Here is a 14,961-nt window from a genome sequence, read left to right as displayed (position 1 = left end):
GATTTGGTGATCAAGAGTGCGGGCATTTGCATCCTCTTCTGGAGAGTTCTCAGCGCCGCCGATATGGTTGGTTGGCTAGCTAACGCGTTGGTCCTTTTTGCGTGATGGAAACGCCTGATCCCTTGCATAAAACAAATAATTTTATTTCTAAAGATACTAAATCTATTTACATCAGATGTTAAAATATGTTCTCAGAGCTGTGCACTGTTTGTTTATGGGCAGGTTATAGAGTCACAGCATCTTTCGGCGGCGGTCTGAAGTTAGCAGTTTCCCCGCCAAACACGAGCCCAGCTTCCCCAAGAGATCCAGCACCACTACCGTGGAAACGGGAGAACAGAGACCGGGTGATTACACTTGGAATAGTTTTTATCTGAGTTCCAAGAGTTTTCAGATACGCAAAATGAACTGAGTTTTCAGATACGCAAAATGAACACACGGATCGATTAACCGTGACAAAAACAAAATAAAATAAGCTGTATTCACTTTAGAATACACGAAAATAACTGGCTTCCGGTGGCGGTCGACGCGCGTTCATGGAGATGAATGACGTCGTGACGTAGAGCGAACGTAGAGTTTTGTTTTGCTCTGCTCTCTGGCTGCGCTGTCACGCTCGTTCTACGTCACGACGCTTCCTGCGGTACGTCCTACGTCATTTGCCAGCAACCATCTCCATGAACGCGCGCCGACCGCCACCGGAAGCCAGTTATTTTCGTTTATAAAGTTTTAAATATGTATATTTTTACGACAAAACTGCACGGATTACCCTCAGAAGGCCTTCGTTTATCCCCCTGGAGCCGGATGGATTATTTTTGTGAAGGATGCATGCACATTTTGCGACTTCACATTATAACCACTGAAAGATCTAAGACATTTTCTAAAATAACTGAAAATGTGTTCGTCTGAAAAAAGATTGACATATGCATCTCGAACGGCTTGAGGGTGAGTAAATCATGGCTTAAATATCATTTTTGGGCGAACTATCCCTTTAACACAATCATAAAATTCTATTACATACTGATTAGTTAACACATCTTCCTTAGTAGTTAACAGTAGTGAAGAAGTAGTTAATGAAAAATGACCTATTAGTTCTTCAATAATTCCTTATTAGTTATGCAGTAAGTAAGATACAGTATTCTAAAGTGTTACCGACTTTTTTTTCTCAGAGCTCATGCTGATGGCATCAGCCCCTCCCTGGTGAATCCACCTGAGGTAGGACCTTCTTTCTCAAGGGCAGGCACAATCTGGCACCCACGCCCAGACCTCTGGAACATCCTTGTTTGGTCCCTAGACGGTACAAGGAGGAATCAGAGGTCTGCCACCAGCCACGGTAGACATTATCACCTCTACCCGGCGGCTATTTGCCTTGAAGTGGCGCCTTTTCGCTATGTGGTGTTCCTATCAGGGGGAGGATCCACGAAGGTGCACAGTCGGGTCAGTGCTTTCCTTCCTCCAAGAAGGCCTAGAGAAGCGGCTGTCTGCTTTTACCCTCAAGGTGTACATGGCTGCAATAGCAGTAAACCATGACATGGTGGGTGGCAGGTCCTTAGGGAAGCAAGACCTGATTTTTAGGTTCCTGAGAGGTTGAATCCTCCAAGACCGCACCTCATTCCCTCTTGGGATCTCCCTTTGTTTTACAGGCCTTACAGAGAGATCTGTTTTAGCCCTTGTTGTCAGTCGAGCTCAATGCCCTCTCCATGAAGATAGCCCTCCTGACCGCGCTCACCTTCGTCAAGAGGGTGGGGGACCTGCAAGCCCTCTTCATTAGCGATTCATGCCTAGAGTTTGGCCTGGCAAAGTCTCATGTTGTCCTGAGACACAGGCCCAGCTACATGCACAAAGTTCCCACTACTCCATTCAGGGACCAAGTGGTGAATCTGGATGCGCTCCCTCGTGACGAGGGAGACCCAGTCCTGTCTCTGTTGTGCCCAGTGCACACTTTGTACATATACCTGGACCACATACAGAGCTTCAGAAGATCTGATCAGCTCTTTGTCTGTTTCTGAGGTCAGCAGAAGTAGAAGGCTGTCTCCAAACAAAGAATACCCTACTGGAGAGTGGACGCCATTCGTCTGACTTACCAAGCCCAAGGCGTACCTTGTCCCTTGGAGCTCAGAGCTCACTCAACCAAAGGCATTGCAGCCTCTTCAGCTTTGGCGAACGATGCGTCATTGGCAGACATCTGTAGAGTTGCGGGCTGGGCTACACTGGGCTATATTGGGCTAAACTATTTGACTGGAAGAACTCTGTGTGTGTCAATAGATAATTATACTCCTCTAATAGTAAAGGCAGGTGTTCCTCAAGGATCTATTATGGGACTAATTATATTTGGTAAATTTTATTTACTTGGTGTAGGACTAGAGCAAGCAAATGTACACTTTTATGCAGATGATACTATCATCTATACTATGGCTCTGTCTATACTATGGTATCTGTTAGAGTACATGGAGACACAGGAGAGGAAGAATGATGGTGAATGGTGATATTTATTGAATACAAAGGATGTGATGAGGTGAGCAGGGTAGTGGAGTCCAAAGGGTGATTGAGGAAGGTGCTGGAGACTGGGAGATCATGGGAGATCACTGGGAACCAGGATTGATGCTGGGAAGTGTAGTGAAGAGGATGGTGACTAGGGTGAACTGTGACAAAATCACGCTGCTTTATAATTTGTGACTGGTGCAAGTGTCTGTACACATCATTGAAATTTATCTGAAATGACACAATGGACTTCACTTTAATTAAGGAGGAAAAACAATATTCTAATTTTAATTTTAAAAGCTTTTCTGGATAAGTAACCACAGTATATATATAGTTTGTTGACATATTGTACTAGTGTATATACTACCAGATCAACAGAATTTTTTATTACTTAAGACGTCAATTTTCCACACAGAGCCAAGTAGATCTGCCTTTTCCAATTATGCTCCACATGCATGGAATGAGATTCAGGGTACACATGGAATAAGTACCATCTCTTGATCTGTTATATTATTTTAATATTTAAATATTTTAAAGTTTGATTTTATAAACAATTTCAGTGTTTTAATTGGCTGCGTTTGATTTGCATTGTTTACTAGATTTTGATTTATAGATTTATTAGATTTTGGTGTTTTGTGTTTGTTTATTATGTGGTTTTATGTTGTTTTGTTTTCGCTGGCCATCTTGACCAGGACTCCCTGGTAGAAGAGATACTGGATCTCAACGGGACTTTTCTGGTTAAAAATCAAAATCAAAATAAAAATAGGAACCCCTAGTGTTGGTTTTGACACAATGTTCTACAGAAAGGGATTGAACGACTTCAAGGGGTTTTTGTGCGATGAAAATTGAGTTGACGTCGACTAGTCGCTGATGACATCATAAATGAATAATTAAGCCTGAACCTCGAGCTGAGACTTGAACGCAGGTTGCCTTGTGCACAGCTTTGGCATATGACACAGCGCTGCCCACAAGGCTATTGATCCTACATAAGTGCCTATTTTTATCAGTTCTTTTGTCTTTAGGTCGTTTTTCATATGTCTCACAGATTTCTGCTACAGATACAGATAAAGTAGCACAGCAAAGATTACATTTATATGCATTAGTGAGATAGCAATTGCGTTTGTGAATTAATTCTACCTGGCAGCGTCTTTGCATGTGATCTGCATGTGTTTGTGAGCTACTGTCTGTACGTGTGTGAGTTACAAAGCATCAGTGCAGAAGGGCGAATAGCTTACATGTACAATAAGCGGTTTAAATAGTGCATTCACCCGGTCAATTTTGAGCATCCAGATGGTAGAATCAAACATATCTTGAGAAGTGCTCTCGGAGTATATATTTGTCATTTTAACTGTTTTGGAAATGGAGCGTAAAAGTGAACTTCGAAGATTTCTTATCCTGTTGTGCCCTTTATAGTTCATGATCAGCAACTAGTTGACGTCAAGCTTAAAGGGTCATGGCAGTGCATTAAAGTCGACAAGTCGACTAGTCTGTGCAACTCTCAACTGCTCCTCAGCACAAACCTGCAAACCTGAGTGGACGCAAGTGGCATGCAAGTTTCACTCACCAATTTACATTGGCCTTTTCTGAAGTATCAGAGGTGTTTCAGGGTCCCAAGTGCGACCCCTAGTATTGGTTTCGACACAACATCTCTGTTCCCTCTGCCAGGGAACAAGGGTTACACTAGTAACTGTTACTTTTTTGCAGTGCATTATGGGAGAACTTGATCACTTCATTGCATGTTGACCAGCAACAGTATGACATTGTTATTTAACTGTATAATACCATATTTTCCCATGAATAGGAAGACATTTTAGTTTATCTGTATGAGGTCATTTTGCTGCTCTGCCTATCACTGTTATATTTGTAAATTACCTATTACTTTTAAATATTAAATTTTAAACATTCAAATAAGATTTTGTGATTTAAATCAGATGACACGACTGTGCGTTTTAATCAGCAAGATACCACAGGAATGAGCGTGAGCCCATTGTAGAGAATGCAATTGCACCATCATATCACAAACAAACTGCTAAAAAAGCTGAACTTTTATCCAACCTGCACATTTGTCTAAACTTTATCTGAGTAAAAGATTAGTGTAGAATGATGTTTTTTCTTGTGTTATTACAATTTTAACGTAAGATTCAAACCTTCCATTATCTGCTGCTGTTATTTGACTTCTGATTTTATCTGTAAGTGATTTGGAGAGTGAATAGAGCTTTTCCTGGAGAGTTTAGGGCAGAGAGAAAGTGTCCTGGCTGAGACTTGGCTGAACTCTTAACAGGTCAATTTACCTTCCTGCATATCATTAAAACATCTTTAGCATTTCACTCGTGTTTCAGGTAAACATAACCTGTATGATGACGGAACCAAATTCCCATTTTTACAGCATACCACCACCTTGTACATTCAATGGGACAAGTGCTGCATGATCCATCCTAGTCCTTTGCCTATTAAAAATTACTTTATTAGACTATTACAAAATGAGGAAATCTATCCCATACTGAAACTATGGAAATTATATTATGGAAATTATATTATAAATTATATGAAAATTATATTTATGCTATTCTAGTAGATCCCAGTTCATTTTATAATTGACTTGCAGAGCTTATATGTTACTTTTTATTTATTCTTTTTATCTGTTCTTGCTAACAAATCCAGTTATGCAAGCCACTTAAATTACTCAATTTAAACAGTTTTTATTTAAATAATCAAATTTCTAATAGCCAGACAGATTTTTAAGTTTGTGCTGTTTGTCTTTGTGAATATGCAGACAAATGGATGCCTATTTAATATACATGTGTATTTATTTCATATTCCCACTCGTGCAAAACAAGGGTAATCTGCTTAAACCAGACATATTTTGCATATTTAAAATGTATAGTCATATTGAATAACTTTAATAGTGGTAAATTATTCTATTTGCATATACACTGACCTCATGCATGCTAACTACATTCTTTTTACATTCAGAATTATGGTGCTCTAAACTTAACGTCTGTCCTGAAATTATTTATTGTTTTGGCAAAGATTAAGACCACTGCTCTGATGACAGAAGAGTAATCTGTCATGCAGGTGTAACACTTATGCGTTTTGTTTTCACATTATATAAAACACACAACAAGTTAATATTTCAGCACAATATTTCAGCACAGATTTCTCAAGTATACATGAATGCATTTAATTAGGACATTAGTGTCTTGAAATATATGTAGATCTATTTCACAGTTAAATAAACTTTTCACAGTCATACAGCTATTTTTATTAAAGAAGGAAACCAAATACTGACTCCAGTAATGCATGATGACAGATGCTATTTTCTATTCCATTACCTCACCAGACCAGATTAAGTTCATGAAAATCCAGTTCTCTGATTACACAGTTTAACTTGATTTCAGAAATGCTACAGTCATTGATGAAACATATCAGTCACACATAGGTCTCTTCAGTTACATAAAAAGATGATTATTTTGATGGATAGGTTTGGATTTATTTTGCTGAACTGGGTCAGACTTATGAGTCCCTACAGACTCTAAGAATAGTGGCGTCTGGTCTTTTTTTATCATTGGTCATTGCAGAGTGGCCACACCGGAGGGAGATATAACCAAACATTTTGGTTGAAGGACAAGAAATAATGTGGACCGATGATTAACAAAGCAGCTGGACAGTGTTGGTAACACAAACAAACTAGTAATATGAGCATTTAAATTTGATTAAGAGACTGACAAGAAAATTATTTTTCAGCAGCTATGCGTCTTGTAGTTTTACGGTTCTTGGCTGGATTTTTTGGAGCTCTAAGCTCAGTGTTTGTCCTGGGATCTCTTGGGTCCGATTACTGGCTTATGGCATTTGAATCGTGTGATCATGCGGCTTTTTTCAGAGTCACAGAGGTAAGGATTGGACATATTTGCCATGTGTTAAAATTATTTGTTCATGTGTTTTATTAGACTTTAACTATACAATCAAGTGACTGAGAATTCAGCAATACAGAGCTTTATCTGAAAGGCATACAATGAATACATTAATCCTTCATACCATTAGAATCATAAGCCTACTGTCACATTATGTTCTGTTTAGTGTTGTTTTCATGGACTTTCAGGTTGTCATTTGTCACATGTCTTTGTTCAGAATTCCGCCACTCATCTATATCCTTGGTTACAGTCATTATTAGTTCATCCGTGTCAGTTGTGTTCTATAAATTATCCACGTTTGTGTTTGCTTTATACATTTATCCCTCACATTCATTTTCTGTTTGGTCTACGTTTCAAGTTATGTGTACCCTGCTGCCTGTTTAGACTCATACCTGTTGGGATTATTCTATTAAACCGTATGTTGGAACTTTTTTCATCCTTGTCTTTATCTGCCTGTCTACACGCACGCGTTTCACCTACATCGTATTGCAGTTGATATGTTTCATTGAAACAACAAGAAAGAAACTTTTGCCACAGAACAAATATTTTGGGTTCTTCAAAGAACAGTTTGTAAGTGGCCCCAAATGCAGTGGTGACATTTCAGCAAGATAATTATTTTTGAATAATATCTATTATAAATTAATATATTTTAAAATATATATTATTCAATATATATATATAAATTCTAATAGGCTATATATATACATTTTAAATTTATTTTTATATGTAGTTTTTATTTATTTATTAGGATATCTCTCAAAAACAACCAGACATTCAGGCTGAAAACACCCTGTTCTACCATGAGGGCCTCTTTTGGAGATGTTCCTATAGCGGTACAAATGGAGAGCAGGATATGCTGGCTTTTTGGATCAGTAGGTCAACTCCTTTTGTACTTGGCATGCAACTTGGAACTTAAAAACAATTGCACAATTGCTTGTTAAATTGCTTGCATTTGAAAAAAAAAGGTAATTTTGTTACATTATGATGAAGATGATGATATGGATCATATAAACAGCTCAACTTAAAACAAAAGTGTGATATAACACAGAAACAAAACATAACAGTGTGCTCCATACACAAACAACACAAGACCATGAACTAAGACAACAGAAGTTTATATATGGGCCATTCTAAAGAATTGGTGCAAACTGCTGTCCCACAACCAAAAAAAAAACAAAACATAAAAAAACAGCAACACACATTTAAAAAGCTATTATCTTTTGAAACTCACAATAATAGATAATAGTAAGCATAATATAAATAAAATCATAATATATTGGGTACTTTCAATTGGGAGGTGGCTATCCTGAACCCTAACCCCTAAATTTCAAACTATGAAGATTATATAGATTTTTTTTTTGCATTTTATTCCATTGTTGTTTTTAAAAATATATTTTTGAATTGTCCCGCATTTTCATGTCACAAAAAAATGATATGTTGGCTTTAATTAACTTTTTTATGTCAACAGGTTCCACATAACTGAGTTACGTTAAACAAACATAATTTGTTCATGTAACTTCAACACCATGGAATTAAGTCATTTTAAGTCACCCATTTAAGTAGTCTCAAAGTGAATTTTTAAAGGCTCCCTGACATGATTCAGGTATTCATATTTTTTATATTCATTCATCCATTAAGATTTCATTTATTTTAGTGACACAGAATTAAATTGATAGACTGTAGCTTAATAGCATCTAAAATGCTAATAATTACATTCTCCTTCAACCAAAGCAATCAGCAATTGAATCAGTCCACAGCCTAACAAAATGCTTCACTCTTCTCCACAATGGTAACCCACTGTAATTTAAATGGATCTAATAATTCCAATGTAATTGAACATTAAACACAATTACATATATCAAGTCTTCCCCTTTTCTAACTTTCTCAAATAAAACATAAAATAACACTTAATTCAACCATATGCAAAGCATGCTGGGAACTTACAAGCACCACCCAGTTTAATGCAGTTAATGCAACACAAATCATTAATGTAATCCAACACAAACGGATTAAGTAAACTTAAATTTTACATATATTTAAGCAGATTGAACACAATCAAATTAAGTTAGGGCAAAATGGCAGTTAGCGTTGCACTATACTGCCACCCTCTGGATGTAAGAATCTATTACTTAACATAAATGGTTTGTGTTTAGACAATGCATTAGGATTTTGTACTGTTAAGCTGAGACATAATTACGTGGACCTTAATAGAAAAAAAAAACATTTCTAGTCAACAAACATAATTATTATAAGTAAACTAAATATAAATATATTATGTAAAGTGCACAACCTTCCTTGTTTTTTTTTTTTGAGTGTACCAAAACAGTGTATGTTTTAGTCCATTGGCTGAGACTGATTTTAACTACACCCCTATATTTTTGATTAGGAAATTTTCCTGTGTTCCTCTCTCTCATAGCTGATAGGTCCCATCATTTTGAGGTGAAAATCTGTGTGCATTACGAAACGTCACTACTAAACACCTTTTTTCTGCAATTAAGCACACTTTTTGGGGCGTTATTCCATAAAATTAAGTTTTTATCTGTGTACAACTGTTCAGAACTGTGCTAGCTAACCATGTGCATCTTTGAGCTAGGCTCAAAAGTATCTAAAATTGTCACTACCGAAACAGTCATGACCGAAACATGTGGTGAAGTTTTGGTTGCGACATCATTGTTTTGGTGGTGACAAAAGGAACACATAACCTTACAACATTAGTATGAATGAGTGGATGCAAGTGGCATGGCAAGTAGCACGGGAACACAGTATGTTTTAGTAGTGTTTTAATATGCAAGTTAAAATTCTGTAATGTGATGTGGTCGCAACCAAAACATTACTGTCACTATACCGAAAATGTGCAGTCACGACCAAAACATGGGATGTTTTGTCAAAAATAAAGTATATTGAATTACCAACAAGATGTTATGATAGTGTTTGGTTCAATGTATATTCAAACTAATGAATCTTTAACTTTGAAATCAGTATATGATTAACTTTATGCCTTATACAAAGAAAGACTGGATTCAAAATACAACACATCTCATAAATTACACTTGAAATATTGTTTAAATAATCATTGTTATTGATTTACTTGTGAAAACTTTTGAATAAAATAACTATATATATATATTTATTTAACGTAGATGTAAACAAAATCTTAATAGGTCGATATAACCCTTATTAGATTATACGTATATTATTGTGTTTCGGTAGTGACCAATTTGGGGAGAGGAAAAATATTTCAAAACTTTCTGAAAATACAATATGAGAATTAGCTGCGCAATTACTAGAAATGTGTAACTTGGATATTACAATTTGCATACATCCAAAATTTGTGGAAAAATACGTATTTTTCAAGATGTTTCCAACTCTGATTTTGAACCATTTCTGTAGAATGGCCCATATACGCAATGTAATGAACTACAGTAACTAAATACAAGCTGTGAACTACATGACAACAAAGGAACACAAACTAGAAACCAACACTGCGCCGAAATTCTAATACTTCTTTACTATATAGTATGCGAAAAATAGTACACCAAGAGAGTAGTATGTCCGAATACATAGTATTCGAAAAACAGTAGACAAAAAGTACCCGGATGACTTGGGTCGCAATAAGTTCAAAATTCAAATGGACTGTAGTACCTACTTACACCGTATGCGATTTCAGATGCACTACAAGACAAGGAAAGGAAAACACAGGAAATAAAGCAATACAAACTAAGAGTCCATGAAAAGGAAACCAATACACCAACATAACGTGACACAATTTTTATGTAGTATTTTATAGTAGCCTTGTGCTAAAAGGGTTTAAATGCTGTTTTTCCTACACCAGTCTGAATTTCTCTGAAATTGCCATAGGGTCTAAATAGGGATACAGTAGGCTACGCCAATGTGATATTCCACCCCCCCCAATAAACTTGCACTTGTTTTTAGTGTATAAGTTTAGCATAATAAGGCTTGAAAAATGTGAAAAAAAGAGGAAGGTGTCTGAATACTTTCTGAATGCACAGTATACTTTTTAATTTGAGCACATCTGCACTTCACTTCCTCCTTTCTATAGATAGCTAGAATTTCTTACAGGCACTACATTTTTGTTGACACTTATTTTTAACCGAACATGCTTGATGTAGCTTGACCTTTTTTCTACAGATGAAGCACAACACCTGACTGTTTCCTCTTTCTTGTAAACACACTGCTTCATTTTTCACCAGCCAATCAGCCGTCCCAGAAGGTTTGCATGCCAGCCTACTTGTCACATGCTCCCATTTCAGGACTTCCAAAGATTCAAATCTCTGACTCTGTTACAGGTGAGATTTCGAGCAGCAGTTTGCTCTACAATATGTTGACAATATGATGGAATTCCTTCTCATTTACTGTGTGGTCAAAGTAATAAAACTCGATTTTCCATTGTCAGTGCAAAGGAGCTTTTGGTGTGTTATATTTGTTCTGGGAGTCCTCTCTGTGATGATTGGTGGGTTTGTCACAATCTGTGCAACCGCAGGGACCAGCCATCGCCTTTATGAGGCTGGAGGGGCTCTCTTTATAACTGGGGGTGAGAAAAAAAATTGTAGTTGAAAGCTGAATTTTTTTTTTTACTTTGTAGTGATTCAACAGTGATTTTACTCAAATGTTCTCTCTTTTCATATGCAGGTGTCTTAATCATGTCGGTAGTGCTGTTGTTTGTTGTGTGGGTGCAGGTCTCGGACTCTTTAGAGCGGTATGGCCTCCAGCGCAGACACATAGTGTGCCCTCATCTGCAGCTCACTGTGCACTATGGTCCGTCTTTTATGCTGGCTCCCACTGCTGCCTTCCTCTGCTTGCTCACTGGCCTACTTCTCCTGCTCATTCCATCAGTCAGCAGATCATCAGCCAGGGACACAGAGAATCAGCCATTCTCACTGCGAGAGGAATGTGTGTAGTGTTGTTGTGTAAACATGACAATGACTCTTTCCCAATGCACCCATAAAACTGATCATTCTGTCATCATCAGAGTTTTATTGTTCTGAATATTTATGGTTTTCTGCCTTCTATATATGATAAAAAAATGTTTAGCAGGATATTCATGTAGTGTTTGGAGTTTTCCTGGTAACTTTTCCAGCAAACATTTGTTTAATTATTAAATTGGTTAAATAGACAATAAACAATAACAATTACTTACATCATCAATATCATCTTTATTTTGTTCTGCAAGACAGGGAAAATATTTATTTTTATTTATAATTAATATTTTGAGTTTGTTCTGTGAGTGACGTCACTAGTAATGGACCGGGCGCGTCTGCTCTCTCTCACAACAGCCATGTCTCTTCAGTACTCTGCATTTAAGAGCGAAAATATGCTGTATTAGGTGAAGTTTCAAGTTAATATTAATTATAGAAGCATCATAAAACCGGAAAAAGTTTATATATGCATTTTTCTGCCTACAGTTTAATGTATTTTTGGAGTTTTATAAGCGCACATGTTTGTTTTATATGTCGCCTGCGCGCCAAATTTGAGTGCGGGTTTTTCCCTGTTAATAAGTTTCTCCACATATAATTTTGGTGGATTGAGTCTGTGGAAATGTCGTTTAGTATATTAAAAGTGTGTAGCTTTCATTTGGATGTTAAAATGTATGTTTATATAGCCATATTTGTGACCTGTGTATTAGATAAAAAACTTTTCTCATATATCCTTCAGCTGAAAGAGAGTGAACCTGAAGGCTTGTGTGTTGATTGTCTGTCCTCTGTCAATAAACTGCAGGTAGGTTTAACAACAACAATAACAGGAAAAAAAAACCTATACGATCTAACAAACTGAGACATATTCCTTACATCATATTAAAGTAAAAATGAATGTACTTTTGATGGAATTTAATTTCTTTAATTTGTTTTGAATGTGAACTTTCATAAGTGAGACACAGAAAGAAATTGACTGTTTCAGTACAAGACTTTATTGTATAAAATGCTCTCTCAGAACAGCCTGTGACTGGAGAGAGTCAGCTGAAAGAGAGTGAACCTGAAGGCTTGTGTTTTGATTGTCTGTCCTCTGTCAATAAATTGCGTGGTCCACCGAAGTCAGTGGGATCGAGGAATTCCTTTGTGGTGTGAGATGAAGTTTGCTACATTCATATTGCTACATAAAAAGAAAGCAAATGCTGACTAGCATTAAAAATGACAAAAATCACCATAAAAGTACGGAGGAACAAAGTACAAATAAATCAATATAAAACAAAAAGGATTTATCTTTTTAATTTTTATATTCTACTGACAGCCATATTTTTAACATTAAGAAATTAAAAGTGCAGTAAACATTTTCTGAGAAATGCTGTTGAAATTGGATCCTGACCAAGCACCACAACATGTTCATAGCCATATATCAACAGTAAGGGGGCGTTATACACTCATGATGGGGGAGGAGAGTTGAGCAAGAGGGTGATGTGAAGAAAGACTGTTGAAAGAGAGATGGCTGAGAGACATTACAAATGAGAAAAGGTTAGAAGAAAATCACTGGAAAAAGAAGGGTTATCAGGCAAGAGCTTTAGCATCCGCATTAATATTAGAACAGCCTTCCAGCGCTGGAGAGACCTCAGCGAGAAGGCCTGAAAATGTACGCCGAGGTTGCATTGTTTCTGCTCCATACGTGAGTAACATTGGTTCACAGAACCAAGATATGCTGTTGTTATGTTAGCTATAGTTACAGGACAGTTTTGAGTGTCACTGTTTGTCTGGTGCTGGTGTGATGTTGGCGACTAAAAAAAACTCACGCTTTTTGTTCTTCCTTGTTGTTCTTTCATCATCTTTGCTTTATTTTTCATGAAGCATTTTTTTTTTTCACTTCAGCTATAAGACATCCATTTTTGCGTGCTTTTGCATTTTGGGGGGCGGAGCAATGAAGTAAGGGGTGTGTTTGTTTAGGTTGATTTCAAATATCAACAGTGTTTCTTAGAAATCGATAATTGCACCTTTAAAATTAAATGTGCATATACTTTTTGTGAAAAAAAAAAGTGTTTCATATAGAAACCACAAATTGCATGGACTACTTTTTTGGTGATATTTGTCAGATTCTTCTACCTAGTCACTATTCACTTTCATTTTATGGAAAAGAGCAACTCCAACATTCTGATAAACCTGTGATGACTGAGGTTTTATTACCTGACAAACTATTTCTTTAAAACTGTTAAAGAACTCAGTCCCAATCAAATCAGATCCCAGTGAACATGCTGATTAAGCACTGTAATTAAGTGGAGAAACTATCTACCAGTTCATATGACTAATGCATTGTAACTGAGTGCCAATTCAATAAATCTGTGGTTTTGTTTGAAGGGCAGACAGTTGTCCAATTCTATAAATTCTACTGTTTATAGCACCAGACAAAACATTTGCGAATAGTAGCCTCACTATTTTGGGCACATGTTTTTCACAAATGACAGAAAAAGTGTTTTTCTTTGAATACTTTCTCTTGTCTACTCTGTCTATTTTGATTTATTTTCTTTTATTCTAAATTCTTCTATAATGTTAAAGGATTATTTCACTTTCAAAAAAAAAAAAATTCCTGATAATTTACTCACCCCCATGTCATCCAAGATGTCCATGTCTTTCTTTCTTCAGTCGAAAAGAAATTAAGGTTTTTGAAGAAAACATTCCAGGATTTTTCTTCATATAATGGACTTCAATGGCAACCAACGGTTTGAAGGTTCAAATGTCAGTCTCAATGCAGCTTCAAAGGCTCGACAGGATCCCAGCCGAGAAATAAGGGTCTTAAAACGATCGGGCATTTTATAATAAAAAAAACAATTATATACTTTTTAACCACAAATGCCCGTCTTGTACCATCTCTGAGATGCGTCACGCATTACGTCATCATGTTGGAAAGGTCACGAAAATAAATAAATAAATGATAATAATAAATTAAAGATGTCGGATGATTTTGAAGTTGGAGAAAATGAGAGGGAGTTTTTCGCCCTTCCCTACCTTTTTGAACCTGGGTACACAGACAAATAACTTAGATGGCGTGAAGCGTCACCTTTCCAACGTGATGACGCAATGTGTGGTGCCTCTCAGAGATGGTACACGACGGGTATTTGTGGTTAAAACAAAGGTTACATCTCAGGTTACGACTGTAACCTTTGTTCCCTGAGAAGGGAACGAGATGCTGTGTCGAATGACAACACTAAGAGCAACGCCTCTGCGTGACTGCGTCTAAAGCACATGTGCAACTAGTCCAGTCTTCTGCTGCGTAACCTTGTGACGTGTGATGGTGTACCGCGGAAGCTACAAAGGGATGCCCCCGACAACAATGCTCGTTGCCATACTAGATGCAATACTTTGGGTAGAGGCGAGGGCAGACCTCGCGCCTTGTAAGCCATAAAAATTGCTTCCACAATCCACTTGTTGATCTGTTTGGAAGCCAGGCAGCCCTCTTTCGCCACAAAGGAAACAAGGTGCTTCCCCAGTGGTCCACCGCTTAATTGTGCGTGGAAGGAAGCTGGCAGCCACATAGACCTTAAGCATGGATGGGGAAAGACCGGCAGAAAAATGATCTTGAAGGAACTCCAGCACAGAAGCCACTGGGCACTTAACTGCGTCCAACTGATGTTCTC

The 14,961-nt window shown here is 37.2% G+C and overlaps 1 protein-coding gene across 3 annotated transcripts; it reads left to right on the top strand.

Annotated features, from left to right (window-relative positions):
- The first annotated feature begins 5,889 nt into the window (after positions 1 to 5,889).
- Positions 5,890 to 13,648, top strand: tmem182b (transmembrane protein 182b). Of its 3 annotated transcripts, none has more exons than XM_084129756.1 (7): positions 5,890 to 6,144; positions 6,223 to 6,365; positions 6,879 to 6,956; positions 7,135 to 7,258; positions 10,598 to 10,693; positions 10,801 to 10,938; positions 11,037 to 13,648. In XM_084129756.1, the coding sequence occupies exons 1-7, from the start codon at positions 6,120 to 6,122 to the stop codon at positions 11,303 to 11,305; spliced, it is 873 nt and encodes a 290-aa protein (XP_083985882.1). In that variant the 5' UTR covers positions 5,890 to 6,119; the 3' UTR covers positions 11,306 to 13,648. The 3 variants fall into 3 exon arrangements, with proteins under 3 accessions (XP_083985882.1, XP_083985884.1, XP_083985883.1); XM_084129757.1 differs by having other exon boundaries at positions 6,117 to 6,148; XM_084129758.1 differs by lacking the exon at positions 6,879 to 6,956.
- Positions 13,649 to 14,961: the final 1,313 nt, after the last annotated feature.

The sequence above is a fragment of the Abramis brama genome (assembly GCF_963993115.1).
Source record: "Abramis brama genome assembly, chromosome: 11".
Taxonomy (NCBI): Eukaryota; Metazoa; Chordata; class Actinopteri; order Cypriniformes; family Leuciscidae; genus Abramis; species Abramis brama.
This window is presented reverse-complemented; position numbering and strand designations above follow the sequence as displayed.